This window comes from Plecotus auritus, assembly GCF_963455305.1.
Source record: "Plecotus auritus genome assembly, chromosome: 9".
Taxonomy (NCBI): Eukaryota; Metazoa; Chordata; class Mammalia; order Chiroptera; family Vespertilionidae; genus Plecotus; species Plecotus auritus.
Window position 1 is genome coordinate 64,270,250 of NC_137783.1, and position 25,511 is coordinate 64,295,760.

The window sequence follows — 25,511 nt, forward strand, 5'->3', positions numbered from 1 at the left end:
TTTAACCCAATATGCTGATCAAAACTATCTATACACAGCAGATTTGGTCATAACTGAGTTTAGGACTAGAGAATAAAGGCCTTCTGAAGGTTTCCAGCTCTAAATGTAAAAGGCAGGAGCTTTAATATGTTGTTTTGTTTGTTTATTTTTACTATGAGTAGGAGACAGAGAGATACTCCCAAGATCTTTACCCTCTGAAGAGGAAAAGAGGATCTAGCATAGCTAACTGAAGGGGAAGGCATGTGGGGATGCCTATGTCTAATACTCATCATACCCGTTTCTTCTGATCTTGATAAAGGAACACCAAAAGTTACCCAGATTATTTCTCTGTAGCTTGTCCTAAGAAGGTAATGGAAAACACAGGTAGTATTTCCATCGGTGACTAACAACTGGCTATGAAGATGGTGGGAAGAAATTACACATCACAAAGCCTGAAAAATATGTTCTTTGCGGGAAGTTTTACAACCTGATCAGGAAAGCTTTTAATTGAAATCTGGCTTAAAATTAGAAAGGCTTCTGTAAAATAAAAAATCATGAACCCTGTTACTACTAAACACAATTAGTACTCAAACATAGAAATAAATTTTCAGGAAAAAATACAGTAATGACTAGAAAGTGGTCAAGGACAATACTATTAATCTCATATGACTATACCTCAATAAAAAGGTTAGCAAAAATGTGGCCTTAGGAAAAAAACGAAATAAGTGCAAGTGAATAGGCACCATAACTTGGTGAGGTAGAATTCAGGAAGGAATTAGACATCGTTTGCAACACAGATAAGTTTAAAACCAGAATGAGTAGAGGAAATAACACATGTAAGAAAGGATACATAACAGAAATTTCTTAAGATTATTATACAGTGAATGTGTCAAATTCTAGGCTTTAATCTATAGGCAATGAGGGATGATTAGAGGTTCTTGAGCAAGAAAATAATGTATTGCATTATGTGTTTTTTATGTAACTGTGAATGCCTGGGGGGGCGGGGGCGGGGGAGAGAGGAGGGATTGTGGGGAGCTACTAAGGGCTCCTGGTTGCTAACTGGGCTCAAATTTTAAAAAGCAGAGCCTAGCAGCCATTTGTACACGGAGGCTTCTAATGCCAACTGCACTTCACAGAGAAGCTATGCTGAAATACCAGCCTGCAACTGTGTTTCTGTCATCTGAGCTGGCCCTTATAAAGGAGTTTCTGGAATCCCACTTCAACCAATAGGACTGAGGCTTTCCCCATCCAATAAGAGTTGCACAGCTCCAGCCAATTAAAGCTGCTTTATTCTGACCAATCAGGACAGTGCCTTTCGGATCAATCAAATTTTGAGGATTTGGAGCCCTCATCTGCATGAGACAAACCAATCTCTGATTGGGGATGCCTGTCCATATAGGCCAGCTCCCCTCTGGCTCCCCAGCACTTTCCCTTTTCACCTAAGACTGAAGACTATCTCCCTGGCAGAGCTGAAACACCCAAAAATGTCCCCTCAGGGCAGAGCTGTCTAGCCAGAGAGAGGCCTGGCCCCAGGGCTGCCTGGCCCCAGAGCTATTCTGTAGCTGTGCTACAGCACAACCGAGCTAGTCCATAGCCATGCTGCTTTCACAGCACCATCCTATTTAATAAAGAGGTAATATGCAAATTGACCATCATGCCAACACACAAGATGGCCGCCCCCATATGGTCAAAGATGGCCGCCACAAGATGGCCAGCAGGGGAGGGCAGTTGGGAGGGACCAAGCCTGCAAGGGAGGGCAGTTAGGAGGGACCAGGCTGCAGGGGAGGGCAGTTAGGAGGGACCAGGCCTGCCAGGGAGGGTAGTTGGGAGGGACCAGGCCTGCAAGAGAGGGCAGTTAGGGGGGACCAGGCCGACAGGGGATGGCAGTTAGGGGGGACCAGGCTGGCAGGGGAGGGCAGTTAGGGGTGACTGGGCCAGCAGGGGAGGGCAGTTGGGGGAAAGCAGGCCTGCAGGGGAGGACAGTTAGGGGGGGACCAGGCCTGCAGGGGAGATCAGTTGGGAAGGAAAAGACCTGCAGGGGAGGACAGTTGGGGGGGGGGACCAGGACTGCAGGGGAGGGCAGTTGGTGGGGGACCAGGCCTGCAGGGGAGGGCAGTTGGGGGGAGACCAGGCCAGCAGGGGAGGGCAGTTGGTGGGGACCAGGCCTGCAGGGGAGGAAAGTTAGGGGAGGGGGCGACCAGGCCTGCAGGGGAGGGCAGTTGGGGGTGACCAGGCCAGCAGGGGAGAGCAGTTAGGGGTGACCAGGCTGGTAGGGGAGGGCAGTTAGGGGGAACCAGGCCTGCAGGGGAGGGCAGTTGGGGGGAACCAGGCCTGCAGGGGAGGGCAGTTGGGAGGGACCAGGCCTGCAAAGGAGGGCAGTTGGGAGGGACCAGGCCTGCAAGGGAGGGAAGTTAGGGGTGACCAGGCTGACAGGGGAGGGCAGTTAGGGGCAACCAGGCCTGCAGGGGAGGGCAGTTAGGGGTAACCAGGCCAGTAGAGGAAGGCAGTTGCAGGGGGACCCAGGCCTGCAGGGGAGGACAGTTGCGGGGGATTCTGGCCTGCAGGGGAGGGCAGTTAGGGGGGAACCAGGCCTGCAAGGGAGGGCAGTTGGGGCGGGGGGACCAGGCCAGCAGGGGAGGGCAGTTGGAGCAATCAGACAGACAGGCAGGCGAGCAGTTGGAAGCCAGCACTCCTGGATTGTGAGAAGGCAGTTGGACATCCCTCGAGGGGTCCCAGATTAGAGAGGGTGCAGGCTGGGCTGAGGGACACACACACACACACACACACACACACACACACACACACACCTATGCACGAATTTCGTGCACCAGGCCTCTAGTTAGATAATATTAAGGAGTAGATTCTGAAAGAGAAGTGGCCCTCACTTTCTAGGAAGGATTTTAAGGCAGAAATGCTGTAAATAGCCTCATTGCCAGACTTCCAAGGCACAGAAAGAGCATTAAAAAAAAGTAGAATAAGACTCAGAATAAAATGATGTCCTTCACATGTAACAACTAGATGCTTCCATACTCAGTTAAATACTGGAAGAAGAAATCTCTGAATACATTTATAGATACAATAAATAGAAGGGCATTTGAAAAATAAGTGTCTTATATTGCATTAAAAAATAAAATAGAAAAAGCAAAGTGGATGATGAATCAAAGTGTTCTGAGGAAGAAATCAAGCACTCTATTTCTGGTTTTACCCTTAAACTCAAAGATAAATTTCTCTAAATATTAAAGGACAACATTGCAAATATTTTATTGATACAGATACTACAATATCAACCTACTACTTCTACATAACCTCCCTCTGTGTCACCAAACCACTAAGATGTGAATATCTCCAATAACTCTCAAACAGTTCTCAAATCCTACCCCATAACTCAAAGATAAAGTCTAAGAAACTTTTGACCAACGAACATTCTTTCCTCCTCTGTGCTGGCTTAATAGGTAATGATTTGCAACACAAATGCAATTACCAGATAAATATTCTCATAGCTTCTTCCTTGAAATCACAGAAGAGTCCCCTATCATAATTAAGTCACGGCAAACTTGAATTCAAATTGAAGATTTCAACGAGGCGCCAGTCATCTTGTTGGCAGAAATTCTACCTACATTGGCAGACTAAGTGGGCGGAACCCATCAAGGTTCAGAGTTACCTATCCAAAAACTTGACCAAAATTTCCCTAATAGCTTCAAAAACCAGAATCTAAAGGTACTAAAAACAATAGTCACAAGTATATTAGAAGACTCCTTAAACATTGTACCAGCCCTAGCCGGTGTGGCTCAGTGGATAGTGTTGGCCTGTGAACTGTAATGTCCCGAGTTCGATTCCTGTCAAGGGCACATGCCCGGGTTGTGGGCTCGATCCCTAGTGGGGGACTTGCAGGAGGCAGCCTATCCATGATTCTCTCTCATCATGGATGTTTCTATCTCTCTCTCCCTCTTCCTTCCTCTCTGAAATCAATAAAAATATATATTTTTTAAAAACACACTGTACCAGTCTTCATAACATTCCTATTCTCCTAATCAAAACACTCAGTGGGTAGGTACAGTGTCATTCAGGACCTCAGAGCTATAAAGATCAGTCATTACCTACTTCTTTGTAGCACCAAATCTAAATGCTACTTTATCGTTGGGTCCTCTGAAGGCAATATATTTTAGATCCATGTTCTGCTTTCTTCAGTATCCATTAGCTCAAACTAGCTAATACTTGTTTGCCTTCTAGGAAAATCTGTAATATATATGAGCTATTCCTCAGGAATTCCCTTTAACTTTTCCCAAGTCCCTAAACAAGACCTCAAAACAATGAAGTTCCCTGTGATCACATTTTTATCTTCCATGTGGATAACTTTCTGTTGTTCCCAAAAGATAAGGCAGGCTCTAAAAGATAAGCGTGACTCCATCTTTACTTCCTGTTTTAAGAAAGGACATAGGGTTCCCAAAAAGAAGTGGTTATAATTCTGTCAAAGTAAAATGCATTGCTTAGGAGGTGATTTATTCCAAGGAGGTAGATCCCTGGTTCCTCCCTTGAAACCAGCCCTTGAAACTTCACATACATATCCTGGACAGGAAGTCTCATTCTTCCCCTATCATTTTCAATGCTGTATGTTTTTCCTGTGTTCTACAATATTTTTCTACTTGATCGTCCAGGTCACTAACTCAGATTTCAACAACAGCTATTCTTTTTTGGGAAGCCTTCTTTTATAGCTCCAGAAAGCTTTGTTCTGCAATTGATTCTCACTAAGTGCTCTCATTATTATCTCCTAGGCCAGTGGTCAGCAAACTGCAGCTTGCGAGCCACATGCAGCATTTTGGCCCTTTGAGTGTGGCTCTTCCACAAAATACCACGTGCGAGCGCGCACGTACAGTGCGACTGAAACTTCGTGGCCCATGCGCAGAAGTCAGTTTTCGGCCTGGGAGAGTCTATTTTGAAGAAGTGGCATTAGAACACTCAAGGAGCCAAAGAGCCTCATGTGGCTCGCAAGCCGCGGTTTGCCGACCACTGTCCTAGGCCACTCTAATTCTGGGAGTTTTGTTTTTCTATTTTTCTTTCTGGGTGTTAGCTGTGATTTTTCTTTCTCAGATGACTGGAACTCAGCTTTGGTTGCTCGAGTATCCCAAGTGACAGCAAAACCACAAGAAGGTGCAGCAGGTAGAGCAGATACTGATCTCAGCGCATCCCTCCCTCCTGGAGTAGAACTATGCATTTAATGTCCTCTGTGGCAGGGCTTCTCATAGCCAACAATGTGGACCTCCCCCTCCCACTGGGGCAGAACTGACAGTGCTGGTTCTTAGAGACGATGGTAAGGGATGACCTATGCATGTCTCTGCTCACCCTGTTGTCCTGTCATCTGCCATGAGAGAAACCTGCTCCAAGTAGACTGGTCTCTAAATGAAAGCAAGAAGACATGAATTCAGACCCATAGCCTAAACTGTCCAAGCTAACCCACAGATCCATGAATGAGAAAAGTAAATGTCTATTGTGAACCACTGAAATTTTGAGATTGACTGTCACTGAGCATCCTGGCAGCACACACACACAAAAAGCCTGATCAATATGACAAATATGAGCAGCAACCGGCTCCTAGTACCTCAGTGATACACTGAAAATAAACAACTACCCTTCCTCAGACATCCCTGCATTCTTCCAGCCTCTCCACCCTAGTCATCCCTGGTCCCTGGGAGGCCTGAGAAAACAGGCAAATGTTGACTGAAAGATCTCTGGAGCCAGTTTCTCTTCCCAAGAGGATCCCCATTTCAACCTGTGTCCCAGGGGCTTTCCTAGGCTGGTCTCTGGTCCTTGACCAATCCTTAAGATAGCAATCCTGCAAACGCTAAGTCAGTGGGGGCAAGAGCACCCAGGCCCCTTTTGCATATGGATTATCTAAAGCCCTACTCCAGCAGTTACTGGGGTCTACAGAGGAAGAAAAACTGGACTTGGTAATTAAAATGATAGAATAATTTATTCAGGTTACAATTTTCCCAGGACTAATCTTTTTAAAATATTTATCAACCATGATATTTTACTGATATTTCTCAAGTCAAATGCTATCTGTTTCTCTAAACGTCCTTCTTCGTGGAATCAAAATAAGATAAAGGGAGAACAAATTGGGTATGTATATAAGGAAAAAAAAGGCCAAATCCTACCTACCACTTACTTTATGGAATAGGTATACAGTATTCTTGCATCATACAGAATTATACCAAGACCTATCTACAAAATCAGGTTTTAAACATTTAAATAAATTTGCAATGAACTTATTTAACATCACTTAAGATTCTCAGTCTAAAAAGTCTTCCTCAAAAAAAGGGCTTCTGCCGTGCGTGGCTCACGTAGAGCAGCCTGATTGCTCTATGTGCAGAATCAACATCAAGAGACTTCGGAAGCATAATGTTTTGGTACTTGGGCAGCTGGTGATCATTGGTCCTGGAACCCGACAAAAAAAAAAAAAAAAAAAAAAAGTCTTCCTCTATTGAGATTAGGAAGTCTGTAAATAACAAATATCAAATTGGCTTATCGTCAAATAACTCAACTATATGCCTCTGAAGGTTCAATACTGTCCCCACTTACCATTTTCAAGAGATGCATCCTCAGGCAGATCCACATCAAGCATAAGGTCATCCTCCTCCAGATCACATGATTCAAGATTATTCAGAATATCCTGTGAACAAAAGCAGTAGAAATGCTACCACCTAGTTCCAGGATGTATGTAATCATTAGTTCTGAAAACATGAATATATGATAATATGAATTGACTCAATGTTTGTGCATTAAGAATAGATTTTAGAAATAAAATTTCTTAAATAAAAAAAAATAGACTCAACTGGTTTACCTGATTAAGCTATTTGTATCCTTTTCCTAGTCTTCCTCCCCATCAGTAGACTTTTATTTTTATTTTGAAAAACTTACACACTGAAAGATATTGTTCTAAGCACTTTACAAATATTCATTTATTTATAACATAACCCTATGATATTGTGACTAGTACAATTCCCATATGATATATGATGAATTTAATGCACAGAGAGCCTAAATAATTGGCCAAAACAGGATATGAACACAAGAAATCTATCTAATATACAGATTATGTACTATAGAATTGTACACCTTAAACCTATATAATCTGTTAACCAACTAGAGGCCCGGTGCATGAAAATTCATACACTGGAGGGGGGGTCCCTCCGCCCAACCTGCCCCCTCTCACAGTCCGGGAGCCCTCAGGGGCGGGAGGTGACCTGGCGATCAGGGGAAGGCGATGCCCCCATCACACCTCTGCTGCTGCCATCGCCGGCAGCACAAGCCTCGGCCAGCCCTGGTTACCTGAGCCTCGGGCTGGCCCTGGGTGACTGGGCAGAGGCCATCCAAGGCTTGCCTGCGCCTCGGGCTGGCCCTGGGCGGCTGGGGGGCTGAGGGGACTGGGGGTCTCTGGAGGCAAGCGCGTGGAACAGCTGGACCCGCCTAGGGGCGGGCCTGGCTATGCTGCGCACCTGCCGCCCAGCGGGGCTGAGGGGAATGAGCACCACCATCTTGTGGCTGTGGGCGCCACCATCTTTGAGGGCGTGGCAGTCAATTAGGATATCCCCTCCTTATTGGCTGTGGGTGCTTCCATCTTTGTGAGGTTGTGATGGTCAATTAGCATATTCCCCCTTTATTAGATAGTAAATAAGTTCAATTTTACAAAAAAGAATCTCCCAAATCTTATTCATATTTGGTGTGGGAGGTTTTGTTTTATTATCTCTAGGGATTGGACAATTTATGTAAAAATAACAAAATAATCCTTTAACCCTGTGATTACTCCATTCCTTTCTTGTGCCAAAGCTACCTACTACTACCTTTAGCACCACTACTACCTCCTTGCTTTGCCTTAATTCACTATTTTTCTATAATAGGATTGGAGTAGTCAAATGGCTATTACCAGCCCCTTCTGTGTTCTATTTGCAATCTCACTAGCTATCATCTATCGTTAAAAAAGTGATGTTTTGCTTTCAAAGACCCTTGTTCTAAAGTCTAAATAACTAAATAAACAAAACTAAGTGTAAGGTAACAAACTTAGTTTGACTTATAGCCCACTAGTGGATCCTTTTAATCCAAGAATGGATTCAATACTGCAAGATCTTTCTTTAGCATATGTATGTAAGAAGATCACAAATCCACAAAATTTTAAATGACTTTATCTACTTTATTATAGATGATAACAATAAATCAGAATTGTTCCCTATCTCAGGTATGCCATGCAAATCTTTTCAATTTTGTGTTTAAATAGGTCCTTCCAGGATCTATTGAGAACTAAAAATAACTCGAATAACTGTAATTATTTTTTTAAAAAAGCTCTGGATAATTATTTAACCCTGTTACAAGAAAGGTATTTCATAAAACCTATTTCAATTGTGAAAGATTTGCTTTCCTTAATACATAGTCTTCCTAAAAATCAAGAAAAAATATGAATATGAAAAAAATTGGCAAAGGCCATATGGCAGACCATAAAGTAAATATAAATTAAACAATGAATAAATATGATGTAGGAAAGAATGCTAACACCAGTTGACTTAACACAGTTGAGAGGAATCTAGTAATAATATATAATCAGATAGGATTAGATTCATATAAATTTTCTGGAGGACAATTAGTCAAAATTTAGCTAACAGTTTTTTTTAAAAAAAGTAAATTTTTGCTTCCTAAAAATTTATGCCTTAGAAATAGACACATGCAGAAAACATATGTATAAGTATGGTTATTGCAGCATTATTAAGAATGGCAAAACAGTAGAAATAGCCTAAAAGTCCAACAATAAAAAAATGGTTAAACAGAAAGTATGATATAGTCATACAACAGAATATTGTTATTATTTTTAAAAGATAATAAAAATATATTTATAGATATGGAAAGATGTTAATTGGGGTAAAAACAGACAGGGTTCTTTTAATCTTTTGCTCTTAAAAATAATGTTTCAAATCCTAACCGGTTTGGCTCAGTGGATAAAGTGTCAGTCTGTGGACTGAAAGGTCCCAGGTTCGATTCCGATCAAGGGCAAGTACCTTGGTTGTGAGCACATCCCCAGTAGGAGGTGTGCAGGAGGCAGCTGATCGATGTTTCTCTCTCATCGATGTTTCTAACTCTATCCCTCTCTCTTCCTCTCTGTAAAATAAATCAATAAAATATATTTTTAAAAAATGTTTCAACAGGAACAAGACAGGGATGCCCACTCTCACCACTCCTATTCGACATAGTACTGGAAGTACTAGCCATTGAGATCAGACAAGAAGAAGAAATAAGAGGCATCCAAATTGGAAAAGAAGAAGTAAAACTGTCCTTATTTGCAGATGACATGATACTGTACATAGAAAACCCTAAAGACTCGATCAAAAAATTATTAGACTTAATAAATGAATTCAGCAATATAGCAGGACACAAAATTAATGCCAAGAAATCTATGGCATTTCTATACACCAATAGTGAACTTACAGAAAGAGAGACTAAAAAAACAATCCCATTTACCATCGCACCAAAAAAATTAAGATACCTAGGAATAAACTTAACTAAGGAGGTAAAAGAGCTGTACTTGGAAAACTACAGGACACTGAAAAAGAGAGGAAGACGTAAACAGATGGAAGAACATACATACCATGTTCATGGATTAGTAGAATCAACATCATTAAAATGTCCATACTACCCAAAGCAATGTATAGATTCAATGCACTCCCCATTAAAATATCAACGGATATTTCACAGACCTAGAATGAACTCTCCAAAAATTCATCTGGAATAAAAAATAAAAAACAAGACCCCGAATAGTCACAGCAATCCTGAGAAAGAAGAACAAAGTAGGTGGGATCACAATACCAGATATCAAGCTATATTAAAAAGCCACTGTTCTCAAAACTGCCTGGTACTGGCACAAAAACAGACATATAGATCAATGGAATAGAATAGAGAACCCAGGCCTGGCTGGTGTGGCTCAGTGGATAGAGCGTCAGCCTGCGGACTGAAGGGTCCCAGGTTTGATTCCAGCCAAGGGCACATGCCTGGGTTGCGGGCTCGATTCCCAGTGGGAGGTGTGCGGGAGGCAGCCGATCCATGATTCTCTCTCATCATGGATGTTTCTCTCTCTCTCTTTCTCCCTCTCCCTTCCTCTCTAAAAATCAATAAAATATATTTTTAAAAAAATAGAGAACCCAGAAATCGACCCAAACCACTATGCTCAATTAATATTTGACTAAGGAGGCAAGAACATACAATAGAGTCAAGACAGTCTCTTCAATAATGGTGTTGGGAAAATTGGACAGATATATGCAAAAAAAATGAAACTAGACCACCAACTTACACCATACACAAAAATAAACTCAAAATGGAAAAAGGACTTAAACATAAGATGGGAAACCATAAAAGTACTAGAGGAATCCACAGGCAGCAAAATCTCAGACATATGCCAAAGCAATTTCTTCACCTATACCGCTCCTAGGGCAATGGAAACTAAAGAGAAAATAAACAAATGGGACTACATCAAAATAAAAAGCTTCTGCACAACAAAAGAAACCATCAACAACACAACAAGAAAGCCCACTGCATGGGAGAACACATTTGCCAATGTTATCACTGATAAGGGTTTAATCTCCAACATTTACAGGGAACTCATACAACTTAACAAAAGGAAGATAACCCAATCAATAAATGGGCAATGGACCTAAATAGATACTTTTCAAAAGAGTACCTACAGAAGGCCAAAAGACATATAAAAACATGCTCAAAGTCACTAATCATCTGAGAGATGCAAATCAAAACAACAATGAGGTACCATCTCACACCTGTCAGAATGGCTATCATCAACAAATGAACAAACGACAAGTGCTGGAGAGGATGCAGAGAAAAAGGAACCCTGGTGCACTGCTGGTGGGAATTCAGACTGGTGCAGCCACTGTGGGGAACAGTATGGAGTTTCCTCAAAAAACTAAAAATGGAACTCCCATTTGATCCAGTGATCCCACTTCTAAGAATACATCCCAAGAAACTAGAAACACCAATCAGAAAGAATATATGCACCCCCTATGTTCATAGCGGCACAATTTACCATAGCTAAAATTTAGAAACATCCTAAGTGCCCATCAGCAGATGAGTGGATTAAAAAACTGTGGTACATCTACACAATGGAATACTAAGCTGCGGTAAAAAAGAAGGAATTCTTACCATTTGCAACAGCATGGATGGAACTGGAGAGCATTATGCTAAGTGAAATAAGCCAGGCAGAGAAAGATAAATATCACATGATCTCACTCATTTATAAAATATAATGAACAACATAAACTGATGAACAAAAATAGATCCAGAGACAGAGAAGCATCGGTTAGACAGTCAAATCTCAGAGGGAAGGTAGGGAAGGGTGGGGGTAAGGGGGAGAGATCAACCAAAGGACTTGTATGCATGCATATAAGCCTAACCAATGGACACAGACAACAGGGGGGTGAGGGCATGAGTTGAGGGGGAGGGGGGCAATGGGGCGATAAGGACACATATGTAATACCTTAATCAATAAAGAAAGAAAAAGAGCTAAAAAAATTAAATAATGTTTCAGCTCTAACCAGTTTGGCTCAGTGGATAGAGCATCAGCCTGTGGACTGAGGGGTCCCAGGTTCGATTCTGGTCAAGGCATGTACCTTGGTTGCAGGCACATCCCCAGTAGGGGGTGTGCAGGAGGCAGCTGATGGATGTTTCTAACTCTCTATCCCTCTCCCTTCCTCTCTGTAAAAAATCAATAAAATATATATATTTTTAAAAAGTTTCAATAAACCCTTATAAGTCAAAAAGTAAATTGAAATAAATGAACCTAATTGTGTATCAAGATGATGACATAACACTCAGAAACTATCTCATGTGTGTGTGTGTGTGTGGGGGGGGGGATCAAACTGTTTCCTGTAAATATAATATGGATGGTGTCAAGTATGATCAAATAATTGAGTAGACATCCCCTCCCACGGGAACTGACCTTTAGACCACTTCACAACCGACATTCCCTTTTGCTTAGACCAGTGGTCGGCAAACTGCGGCTTGCAAGCCACATGCGGCTCTTCGGCCCCTTGAGTGTGGCTCTTCCACAAAATACCATGTGCAGGCGCGCACGTACAGTGTGACTGAAACTTCATGGCCCATGCGCAGGAGTCAGAAATTTCAATCTTTGTACTGTTGATATTTGGCTCTGTTGACTAATGAGTTTGCTGACCACTGGCTTAGACCACATTCCACTGGCTAAGACCACATTCCACTTACTAAGACCATTATCTTTCCCCTCTGGACCCGCCCAGAGAATTCTCCGCCCAGAAAAAGCCTGCCTAGAGTCCTTTACAATCTCTGACTCCCTCTCTCTGGGTACTGGTCCCATTTTGGTTTCCCAGATGACCTAATAAATTCATAATTCTTTACCCCTTTTGGCCTCATGCGTTTCTCCTTTGGTGACCCTAACAAATGGTAGTACTGGTGTCATTCTGAGGTGGTTGTATATAAAAGACAAGAAGTTGTTTTGTTGTTTGTTAAGAAGTGGATTCTCATCTTAGGAAAAATGAAATTAAAATAATCCTATCTAATGAAGAGGGAATATGCTAATTGACCCTCACACCATCACAAAGATGGTGGCATCCACAGCCAATAAGGAGGGAATATGCTAATTGACTGCCACACCCTCAAAGATGGCAGCGCCCACAGCCACAAGATGGCGGCACCCAGTCCCCTCAGCCCCGCTGGGGTGGCAAGTGCGCGCCTGCCTCTGGAGTCCCCCAGTCCCCTCAGTCCCCCAGCTGCCCAGGGCCAGCCGGAGGCGCAGGCAAGCCTCGGATGGCAGCTGCCCAGCCGCCCAGGGCTGCCTGAGGCTCAGGTAACCAGGGCCGGCCGAGGCTTGCACTTCTGGCAGTGGCAGCAGCGGAGGTGTGATGGGGTGTCGCCTTCCCCTGATCGTCGGGTCGCCTCCCACCCGAGGACTCCTGGACTGTGAGAGGGGGCAGGCCGGGGACCCACCCCCCTCCAGTGCATGAATTTTCATGCACCGGGCCTCTAGTAAAATTAATAAAATCTCTATGTCCCTGAATATAAGTGGGAAGTATCAGTATGGACACAAGATATTTTTCACCTTAAAAGATAAAATACATTTCTTTCACTGAAAAGGTCTAGATGTTAACTTAAAGAAAAATTAGATATCTAATACTCTGTGTTAATGACCATTAAATTATCCATTGTATGAAAGAAAAACTTTTTATAATATGCATAGAAAAAAAGTTTGAAGGAAACCAAAACAAGGGAAACCTCTATTTTAGAATTATAGGGTTTTTCTTCTTTTTTTGTTTTTGTTCAGAGTACCTATATTTTCTTACTTTCTGCAATAAGCATTATGACTTATGTAATTTAAACCCCCAAAATCATATTCTATGTAAAAACATTTGGGGATTCTATATGCATGAGTATGTGTGAAACAAGATGAGGCTGGGTGCCCCAGGCCACATCTGACAACTAAGGACACAACAAAGAATCAGAGGAAATAGGACCTCATTGTCTAAGGCAGGGGTGGGCAAACTTTTTGACTGGAGGTCCACAATGGGTTCTTAAACTGGACCGGAGGGTTGGAACAAAAGCATGGATGGAGTGTTTGTGTGAACTAATATAAATTCAAGTAAAGGAGCAGAGGGGAGAGCAAGAGAACCGGATAGAACAGCCGGATCCGGCCCGCGGGCCGTAGTTTGCCCACGGCTGGTCTAAGGCCAGAGCAGGGCTTACTAAGACTTACCAATCAGCTACAGGAGCATGGCCACCACTGCTCACAGGGTTCAACTTCTAATAACGAAACTCTACATTTGTTTTTGATAGATCCTCCCTTCCACCAACTGGTGGGTGGAGTATGACGTAACCTGCAGCCCGGAAATACCTGAGTGACTAACCATGTACCTTATATGGTCTATACATTGAACCACCAATCAACACCTGCCAAATACCCTAAGCCCTTGTTCCTATATAGACCATACATTAAGCCACCATTCAGCGTGCAGCGAGTACACTAGCCCCCATTCCTTCCCATTCCTCCGCTCAAAAGTCGAGTTCACCTCTGCACGGGTTGCTGTTCTCCCATTGCAAGACAGCCAGGCAGGTCTCTTTCCCCTAATAAAGCCTGCAAACCTGGTTTTCGCCTCCCGATTGGTCTCTTTCTGGTGCCGAAACCCAGGAGAGGTGAACTGGAGCGTGGACGAACCCCGAATCAAGCCCCGAGCTTCTCTGGCTGTGCTTGGTGGTAAAGTTCTGAGTTGATTGGCCTGCCCCGGACCCTCTCTCGAACCCTGCCAGACCAGGACAGGGATCTTGTTGCTTCCCTCCCACCGGTAGGCTTCAGGGACTTTCCCAACTCCCCCCCTTTTGTTTTCTCGCTCCCTGTAACCTGGAGGGGCATTAGGGTCTCAGAGTTTCCCGTCTACTCGGCTACTCGTTCTACGAAAACCCAGGCACCCCTAGCCAGGAATTCTCTTCTACTCCACAGGAAAGGTGTCTCGGGGTGACGATCTCGGAACCTTCTCTTGGCCCCCTCTCTCTACAGGTTGGTTGAGGGAACAGGAGGTCGCTCCTTGTTCCTTCCTCAACTTCCGCTAGCCCTTCCCTCCAGTTATGGAGAACTCTCAATCCAAACCCCCTCGTAACACACCCTTAGGGTGTGTCCTCGCCAATCTCTCGACCCTTGGTCTTTCTGGCTACATCAAACCAAAGAAGCTCTACCTGGCCACAATATAAATTCAACAATGGCTCTCAGTGGCCTGAAAACGGCCCTTTCGATTTCAATATCCTTCAAGATCTAGATAATGTTTGCCACCAGACAGGGAGGCCTCAGAGATCCCTACGAACAGGCTTTCTTTTTCCTCTGCTCCCACCCCTCGCTTTGCTCCTCATGTTCCACCCATCAGATCCTCCTTGCAAAGTCCCCTTCGCCCCCTCAAACTGGTCCTCAGCCCCTTTCTCTGTCTTCTGACACTTTCAACCCAGTCGATCATTCCTCTCCACCTCTCCCACCAACCTCCACCCCCTTATACATCTTCTCCCTCACCTGCAGTAGATTCCCAAAACCTAGACCCTCCTAACCAGCAGCCATCTTCTCCCCAATCCCTGAGAGCCCAAATCCTGAGAATGTGAGCTCCAAAACAGCCTTTCCCATCAAACACTCACTCTCAGGCCACCCAAAGACTGCCTTCTCAACAGCCTCTTCTATTCCCGAGTCCATTCTACCCCTGAGGGAGGCAGCAGGAACTAAGGACATACTCTGAGTCCATATCCCATTCTCTATGTCCAGCCTCACACAGATTGAGAGGCATCTCAGGTTTTTTTCCACTGACCTGACCACCTTTACTAAGGAGCCTGACCCAGTCCTATGTCCTGACTTGGCATGACATCTATGTCCCCCTGTCCTCCTCTATAGAAATTTACCACCGTAAACCCCACCACTCCAGAGGGAGCCCTTCTTCTAAACACCCATTTTATATCCCAATCAGCCCCCGACATAGGCCACAAACTTGAAAAAATGGATACAGGTCCACAAACCCCTCAAAAGACCTCGTTAACCTGACCTTTAAGGTCTTTAATAATAGAGATGAGGAGACACAAATCCAAAAACAAAGGTGAGATCAGGCCAAGGCTGAGGCCCCGTAGGAGGTCTTCCAGCTCCTAGCCACCGCTCTCATGAACCCCAAACAAAGTGCTGGTCCTCCAACTGCAGGGAAGTCAGGGGCTAAGCCTCCTCCGGGCCCATGCTTCAAATGCAACAAGGAAGGAAACTCAGCCAAGTTCTGCTCAAACCCGAGACCCCCGCCTGGGCCCTGCCCAAGGTATGGAAGGGAAGTCCACTGGAAATCAGACTGTAGTCTGGCCCCTCCGGTTCAGGCCTCAGCCAGTCCAGCATGGCCACCCTCTGGACCTGGTTTGGAGCTCCCAGACCTCCTGGGACTGGCCACCGAAGAAGCTGCCCAGGCCCTGACAGGGCCCCACAGACTTACATCACCAGGACAGAGCCTCGGGTAACGACTGTGGTGGCAGGTGAGCCAATCTCCTTTTTAATCGACACTAGGGCCACTTATTCTGCCCTCTCCGAATTGGCTGGGACCCTTGTCCACTCCTCAGTCTCTATTATGGGGGTTGACGGATTAGTCTCACAGCCATTAGCCACCTCACCTCTACACTGCATCTTACTAAATTCCCCCATTCAATCTTTTCTCATTCTACCTCAGTGCCCAGCCAGGGCTACCATGCATCCCCTCATAAAGCCCAGTTGTTCCAAACCACAGTCACCTACCTCAGTTTCACTATCTCACCCCACAAGGCAGAGCCATTCCTTGGACTAAACGCCTTATCTCCTCTAAGACTGTCCCCTCCTCTGAACAAGAAATTTTCTCCTTTCTCAGGCTCACTGGGTACTCTCGCCACTGGGTTCACAACTTTAGTCTTCTTGCAAAGCCCCTCTATGATGTGACATGGTGAAGGGACCCCCTCACTGAGCCTTTAGATCCCAAGGCCAACATTTTCACCCCTCTACTGCTCTGACAACTGCTCTGACCTCAGAGTCTTCTCACCCCACGCCCCTCCCCCCCAACTCCACCCTTCTCGAAGAACAACTTTCTTGACTGCACAGGCTTATCAGAAACTGAGATCATTATCTCTAGGAAAAAAAGCAGCCCTTTTGAATCCAAGAGGCTAGAGGCCTGGAAACAGACTGAGGGGCCTACTCCATCCTCCCTCGGCCTTTTCTCCAGCCTCATCTTGCACTGCTCCTTTCCTTCCCTTTCTCTTTTCCCTTGGATAACAGCCCATTCTAACATTTCCTCCCACTTTCACGGCAATACAATCTTAAACACTCATCTGTCACCCCTTATTGGTAGTGCCATGGCAACTACCCTCTCAGCTTGGAGTGCAGAACTAGGAAAAAGAATCTCATACCCTTTAGCCCACCTCTTCCCCTTACACTTTTCAGCTTGTCTCCATGATCAGGGATTTTTCTTCCTCTGTGGGGAAAACACATACATATGTCGCCCCATATGCTGGACAGGAACCTGTACTCTCATCTATCACTCACCCAATGTAGATGCAGCCCCAATAATCAGTCTTTACCACTCCCGGTAACCCATCATATCTGACACAAAAGAGGAGTCCAGATAACCCCTCTCCTCATAACCCTTGGCATCAAAGCAGGGGTTGGAACTGCCATAGGGAGCTTAACCACTGCTCTACCTATTTTGAAACCCTGTCTCAGGACCTACAAGAAACATGTGGATGCCCAGCAAGGGGCAAAACTGGGAAAGCAAGAACCTTACCTCCAGGGTAACCTATTCTATCACTAGTAAGGCAACTGAGACCCCTACTCTTTCCCCCCCTAAAAATAACATCTGGGTCTCAGTTGTATTTCAGCTCCAGGCCCAGAAAAGCAGCAAAAGCAGACAAGTGATGCTGTGGCAGCCTCAGGACCAGCTTTTACCTCCCAAGTGACTCAACAGGATCGTTCTCGAGACTTCACCAACCAGTCTCTTGGGGAAATCATGCTGCTGCACCCCTCTTCCAGCACGGAACACACTACCTGTTTTTTGCTCACTTACCCCATGGCTCCTCCCACTATTAGGCCCACTGGTATTTATTCTTTTAATTTTGCTCTTTGGCCCCTGTCTCATGCACTGTTTCACTAGTTTTTTGTAGAACAGAATGCAGGCGTTCGCCAACCAGAAGGTGGAAGAGATCTATCTGGCCTTGAATTCAAAACCTAGAGACACCTATGTCACCAGAATCCTTGAGACCCCAGGTAGATGCCCCTGACGACGTCCCCTCTCAGCAGGAAGTAGCTATGGAAGACGGACCTTCACCCCCTGACCTTGCCCAGACTCTCAATTTTTTTAAATATTACCAAAAGCCTGGAATGACAGATCCTCCCTTCCCCAACTGGTGGAAGGAGTATGATGTAACCTGCACCTGCATCCTGGACATTCCTGAGCACCTAACCAGGCACCTTATATGGACTATACATTGAACCACCAATCAGCACCTGCCTAATACCCTAAGCTCTTGATTCCTAAGTACCTAAGTGCCTAATCATGCGCCTTATATGAAACCACCAATCAGCATGTGCCGAGTACCCTAAGCCCCATCCCTTTCCATTCCTCCCCTCAAAAGGCGTGTTCACCTTTGCACGTGTTGCTGTTCTCCCCTTGCGAGACAGCCCAGCAGGGTCCTTCTCCTCTAATATAGCCTGTAGTCCTGGTTTTCGGCCCTCTGTCTCATCTTTCACAAATAAACTCACGAAAATTCTTTACAAGTTTCAAAGGTTTTTTATGTTAACAGTAGAAAGTTCAAGAAATTTTATCAATCACATGGAAAGAAGCTCTTTTGTAAAATGGGGTAGTGGAAGAAGCAGATTACATATGCACAATATGACCCCATCTTTAATGCTGAAAAACACATTTAAATATCTGAATGATGATAAACCAAAGAAATTTTTATAATTTTCCATATTGTGAGATAATATGTGCTTATGCTCTTTATATCCTTTTTTATTTTTCTGTAATAAGGACATAGTGCTTTTATAATAAGCAAAACTTCATGTTAGAAAAAGTCTATCTATGTTAGCATCAACAAGAAAGTTCAAACCATGCAGACCTGCTTGTGAGGACCCCTCAGCCCAGTTGTCCCCTAACCACAATAAAAACTAGAGCTACCTGCCCCTCCTGCCTTCACTCAAGCCAGTCTAGACTGGTTGGGTGTCTGCTATGCTCTCCCCAGAAAAATCTCATTATCTGAGTAAGAAATCTTTTCACACCCTCTTAGCATATGTGTGGCACCACTTGTCTTGACATCCAAACAAATTTTGGGGTAGGGGAGTTAACCCTGTTCTTCATGAAGCAACCAAAGATATGCTTTCAATAACTCAACACAGATAAAAACCAATATATATAAGGCACAATTCTCAGCACATAAAGACAATCCCTATCTTTGTCAAGTGTTTAACTAAACTACTCTATATTGCTGTCTTGGCATCCATTCTGTGTGGCCAAGCAGTCTGCAGGGGCCTTGAACTCAAACTAATCCCTCCCCTGAATTCATGCCCCAGATAACAGCCTTTAAGTCACAAATGACATCCCAGCAGCCCTTGTGAGCAAGTCTCCCCTTGTGCACCCCTTGAATAAGACTCCCATGGAACTTACCAAAACCTTGCTATTTTTGGTTTGAATTGACGCACCCAGCCTTAGCCCCCAAAACACTTCAGCCACAGACCCTAATAAAGGCAGGTGCCCAAGGTCCTGCCATTCTCACCTATGAACCGGTAAGGGCCTTTGAGGCAGGCTGTGTATTTCTTCCAGGACCATAATAAACTTCTGTCACTTTTCCTTGTGGTCTATTGTTGAATTGGGGCTCACCATCCAAGACCCCAGAGTTCCATTTAACAAATGTTAATTTAACCAAGTCACCACCACCCTCCAGGCTGTCTCCCCTCAGGCATTTCTTTATAGCATGGTAACTGCCCTGCTAGGAGAGCACTTCAGATGGATATCTAAGTCTGGCAAGTCAGAGACAACCAAAAACAAAGCCAAAGTCAGAGACAATCAAAGAAAAGGCAAATGTGGCCTCTAGAACATAAAACAGGATAATTCTGCATTAGCAGATTGGTAAGGGCAAGGAAGCAAAAATCATAACCTATTCCATGTGTTAGCAAAACATTTTGAAAGGACAGGAAGTAAATGCTTTAAACTTTGCAGGCCTACAGACAAATTTGAATATGTTTTTTAGGTACTTATATAATCACTGGAGGCGCTGAACTTAAAATTCGTTGAGTGGGGGAGGGGGGAGCAGGAGTCCCTCAGCCCAGCCTGCGCCTTCTCACAGTCTGGGATCCCTCTCACAGTCCTGGACCCCTCGCACCTTACCGCCTTCCTGCTCACTGTTCCTTAGCGCTGCTGCGGAGGCGGAGAGGCTCCCGCCACCAACGCTGCTCTCGCCAGCCATGAGCCCAGTTTCTGGCTGAGCAGCTCTCCCCCTGTGGGAGCACACTGACCACCAGGGGGCAGCTCCTGCGTTGAGCATCTGTCCCCTGGTGGTCAGTAGGCATAATAGTGACCGGTCATTCCTTCTATTTGCTTATTAGGGTTTTGTTATATAGGATATAAAGTGTAATCACTTAAAATGTAAAAAAACATGGTTGGCAGGCTGTGAAATAAACAGATGGTTGGGCAAATTTGGTTTACCGGACATAGTTTGCTGACCTGCTCTATTCAAGTAACTTCAATAGCTCATTAACACTTATTATGCACTGAATGTTTGCCCCTCTCCATGCCAAATTCATACGCTGAAGGAGGATAGGTTTAAATAAGATCATGGACCTGAAAGTCTACAAGACAGGCTGGTCCGATCTCAGTGGATCCCATCCAGTAACCAAAACACTGCAAATTGCTGCCTAAATTCTTAGCAACCATGAGTATGAATGCTGATGAAGATCAGGTCCAAGCTAGGCTGGAACAGTTGAGATGTCACTTTACATGGAAGTTGCTCATCGAAGACACTGAACTGTCTGATTTAGAAAACAGGGTCTTTGATGAAATTGAGTTCCTAGACACAAAATTCAATGTGGGAATACACAACCTACTGGCCTATGTGAAACACCTGAATGGCCAGAATAAGGAAGCCTTGGAGAGCTTGAAAGAAGCTGAAGACTTAATGCAGGCAGAACATGCTGGCCAGTCAGAAGCGATAAAGCTGGTTACCTGGGGCAACTATGCCTGGCTGTATTACCACATGGACAGACTGACAGAAGCCCAGATTTACCTGGACAAGGTAGAGAACACTTGCAAAAAGTTTGCCAGCCCCTCCTGCTACACAATGGAATGCCCTGAGATGGACTGTGCGGAAGGATGGGCCTTGCTGAAATGTGGAGGAAAGAATTATGAACGGGCTAAAGCCTGCTTTGAGAAGGCTCTGGAAGTGGAGCCTGAGAACCCTGAATTCAGCACTGGGTATGCAATTGTTGTCTTTCGTCTGGATGGCTTTAACAAAACATCACATGCTGGTGAGGCATTTTGTGTGCAGCCCCTAAAACGAGCCACCAGGCTAAATCCAGAAGATGCATATATTAAGGCTCTCCTTGCCGTGAAACTTCAGGATATAGGACAAGAAGCTGAGGGAAAAAAGTACATTGAAGAAGCACTGGCCAACATGTCTTCGCAGACTTATGTCTTTCGATATGCGGCCAAGTTTTACTGAAAAAAAGGCTCTTTAGATAAAGCTCTTCAGCTCTTAAAAATGGCTTTGCAGGCAACACCTTCCTCTGCCTTCCTGCATCACCAGATAGGGCTTTGCTACAGAGCACAAATTTATCTAATAAACAAAGCTGCAAACTGGCAGCCTAGAGGACGGGATAGAGAAAATATCGACAGAATAACAAAATTAGCCATATCTCATTTTGAATTTGCTCTGGAACAAAAGCCAACATTTGAAATTGTTTATATACACCTAGCAGATATGTACGTACAGGCAGGCAACAACAGAAAAGCTGAAGACGCTTATCAAAAACTGCTCTGCATGAAATCAACTGAAGAAGAAAATATGCAAGAGATATATTTCCGCTATGGTCGATTTCTGGAATTTCAAAGGAAATCTGAAGTCGATGCAATTATCTATTATTTAAAAGCAATCAAAATAGAAAAACCATCATCTGTAAGAGACAGAAGTATCAGTTCTTTGGAGAAAGTGGTTTTAAGGAAACTTCAAAGAAGCACAGTAGACATAGAAAGCTTGAGCATCCTTGGGTTCACCTACAAATTGAAAGGAGAAATGAATAAAGCCCTGGAGTACTATGAGTGGGCCCTGAGGCTGGCTGCTGACTTTGAGAACCCTGTGGGACATGCTCCTTAGGAGCTGAAATATGGACCACTTTGACATTTCATTTGATTTTACGTTAATCATTTCTGCTTGCTGCTTTCAGAAACATGTAACTTTTGAACAATCATTCAAGCCTGATAAAATACTACTTGTATTCAAAAAAGAGTGAAGTAGAATATATATGCCTTTGGATGTGTGAGAAAGGAAGAGAGACATAAACCATGTCTCTGTGAATGTTATGTAACAGAAATAACAGTTTGTTAAGTATATTTGTAGCAAATAAAACACCTCATTTACATAAAGTATAAATAAATAAATAAATAAATAAGATCATGATGGTGAGGATCCCATGATGGGATTAGTGTCCTTATAAGATGAGAAAGAGACCAAAGTACACACTGTCTCTCTCTCTCACAGGAGGATATAATGAGAAGGCAGCTGTCTGAAAGCCAGGCATAAGGCCCTTACCAGGAACTGAATCCGCCACAGCTTGATCTTGGACTTCCAGCCTGAACTATGAGAAATAAGTCTATTGTTTGAGACACTCAGTTTACAGTATTTTGGTATAGTGCCCAATCTGACTAAGACAACACTCAAACCCAGCATGTGTAGAACAACACAAAAAATCAGTGGAGGCTTTTCTATATGACCAAGAAACAATGCAAAAAGAAAAGTAAGGATATTATTCTATTTACAATAGTATCCAAAAGAATAAAATACAATTGACCCCTGAATAAAGCAAGCTCAAACTGTGTGAATCCAGTTATACATAGATTTTTAAAATCTGCATTAAATACATTTAGACAATGGAATACTACTTGGCTGCAAAAAAGAAGGAACTCTTATCTTTTGTGACAGCATGGATGGATCTGGAGAGTATTATGCTAAGCAAAATAAGCCAATCAGAGAAAGACAAATATCACATCATCTCCACTTATATGTGGAATCCAATGAACAAAATAAACTGACAAACAAAATAGGACCAGAAGCATGGATACATGGAACAGACTGACAGATCTCAGGGAGGGCAGGGGGTAGCTGGAAGAGATTAATCAAAGAACATATATGCATAGCCCATGGACACAGACAATAATGTGGTGACGGATTGGGTAGAAGGGGGCAAAGGGAGGTAAAATGGGGGACATCTGTAATAGTATCTACAATTGAAAAAAATAATAAAGTTTTTAAAAAAATCTATGTTTACGTGGGCCCACACATTTCAAACCTATGTTGTTCAAAGTCAACTGTATTTTCAATCTGCAGTTGGGAATCTGTGTATGCAAAGGGCTGACTTAAGTTACATGCGAATTGTGACTGTGAGCATGGTCAGTGCCCCTAACCCCCATGTTGTTCAAGGATCAACTGTACCTAGAATAAATTTAACCAAGAAGATATATACTAAAACTATAAAGCATTGTTGAAAAAAACTAAAGTAGACCTAAATAAATGGAAAGACATTTTTGTTCATGGATTGAAAAATTAATGTTAACACAGCTACTACACAATGTAATCTATATTTTCAATGCAATCTTTTTCACAATGCGAATGGCATTTTTTGCAGAAATGAAAAAGCTGATCATAAAATTCACATTGGAAGTGTTAGGGAACCCAACTACCAAAAACAGCATTGAAAAAGAAAAAGAAATTTGGAGGAATTCACTTCTTGATTTCAAAATTTACCCTTGTGGCAAGTAATCAAAACCATTGATAACAGATTACTAGAATAATCAAAAGAGTGTGCTACTGGCAAAAGGACAGAAATACCAATCAATAGACCACAATTAAGAGAACAGAAATAAACATATACATCTATAGCCAACTGATTTTTGACAAGGGTGCCAATATCTATATATATAAAAGCCTAAGCAACCGGTTGACCAGATGACTGGACTACTGGATGACTGACCGGTAGTTATGATGCGCACTGATCACCAGCGGGCAGACGCTCAACATAGGAGCTGTCCCGTGGTGGTCAGTGTGCTCCCACAGTGGAAGCGCCGCTCAGCTGACCAAGGGGCGCCAGACACAGGGCTCACAGCTTGCCGCCATAGCCTGGAGACCAAAGAGAAGTGGCAGCAAGCCTACCAAGCGGTGGGGTGACGGCAGGCGCAGCAGGGCCAGGATGAGCAGGAGCAGCAGATAGGAGCAGCAGGCAGCGTTGGACTGCCGGTTTCGGCCTGATCTCTGTAGGCTACACCGAGGGAGCCCACCAGTGCATGAATCCGTGCACCGGGCCTCTAATCATTCAATAAAGAAAGAATTGTCCCTTCAATAAACAGTGCTGAGAGTTGGATATCCACATGCAAAAGATGAAGTTGGACCATTACTTCACATCATATATAAAAACTAACACAAAATGGATCAATGACCTGAATATAAGAACCATACATACAGGTAAACCTTCTTAACTAGATTTGGACATGAATTCTTAGCTATGGCATCAAGAGCATAAGCAATGAAACAAAAAATAAATCGGACTTCATCAAAACTAAAAACGTTTGTACATTAAAGGACATCCTATCTAATAAAAGAGAAACATGCAAACTGACCATACCTCCTCTACGCCCACAAGCCAATCAGGAGCGAGTATGCAAATTAACCCAACCAAGATGGCGGTTAATTTGCATATCCAGGCGCAGAGTGAAGACTGAAGACAGCGTAGAAGGAAGCCAAGCACTGCAGAAGGGAGCGAAGCTGCGGAGAAGCAAGTGGGGTGGCGGGGAAGCAGGCAGGGCTGCGGAGGAGGGAAGCAAGTGGGGCGGGAAGCAGGCGGAGTGGCGGAGAAGGGAGGGAAGCAGGTGGGGCTGCGGAGAAGGGAGGGAAGCAGGCAGGGTGGGGGAGAAGGCTGCAGGAAGCCCTATTCTTGCAGGAATCTTCCTGCAACGGGCCTATAGTTAACAATAAAGTGAAAAGACAACCACAGAATGGGAGAAAATATTTGCATATCATCTTTATCTGATAAAAGTCTATTATCTGAATATATAAAATCACAAACCACTTTTTAAATAAATGGCAAAGGACTTGAGTAGACATTTCTCTGAAAAAGATATACAATTAATCAACAAGCACATGAAAAGATGCTCAAGGTCATTATTCATTTGGGAAATGTAAGTCAAAACTACAATAAAATACCACTTAACATGCAGTAGGATGGCTATAATTTAAAAAACAAAACATAAGCCAGAAAAACAACGAGTGTTGTCAAAGATGTAAAGAAATGGAAGCCTTATATATATAATAGAGGCCCGGGGCATGAAAAATCATGCATTGGAGGGGGAGGTTCCTCAGCCCGGCCTGCCCCCTCTCACAGTCCGGGAGCCCTCAGGGGCAGGAGGCGACCCACCGATCAGGGGAAGGCGATGCCCCCATCACACCTCTGCTGCTGCCAATGCCGGCAGTGCAAGCCTCAGCCGGCCCTGGTTACCTGAGCCTCGGGCAGCCCTGGGGGCTGGGCAGCCACCATCTGAGGCTTGCTTGTGCCTCGGGTATCGGCTGGGCAGCCGCCATCCAAGGCTTGCCTGTGCCTCGGGTATTGGCTGGGCAGCCGCCATCTGAGGCTTGCCTGCGCCTCGGGTATCAGCTGAGCAGCCGACATCCAAAGCTTCCCTGCACCTCAGGCCAGCCCTGGGTGGCTGGGTAGCCACCATCTGAGGCTTGCCTATGCCTCG

General features: G+C 44.2%; 1 protein-coding gene and 1 pseudogene across 11 annotated transcripts in view; one reads left to right on the top strand and one right to left on the bottom strand.

The window, feature by feature from the left end:
* The window catches only part of CCSER2 (coiled-coil serine rich protein 2), a 232,450-nt gene that overhangs the window by 97,622 nt on the left and 109,317 nt on the right, over positions 1-25,511 (bottom strand). For all 10 annotated transcript variants that reach the window (XM_080687687.1, XM_080687684.1, XM_080687683.1 and 7 more), the window contains one exon: positions 6,556-6,646. In XM_080687687.1, coding sequence (XP_080543813.1) covers positions 6,556-6,646 — 91 coding nt within the window. The remainder of the gene's footprint in view (positions 1-6,555; positions 6,647-25,511) is intronic.
* Positions 20,440-21,876, top strand: LOC308234400 (interferon-induced protein with tetratricopeptide repeats 1-like; annotated as a pseudogene). Its single transcript has one exon. The product of its transcript is annotated as an interferon-induced protein with tetratricopeptide repeats 1-like (transcript).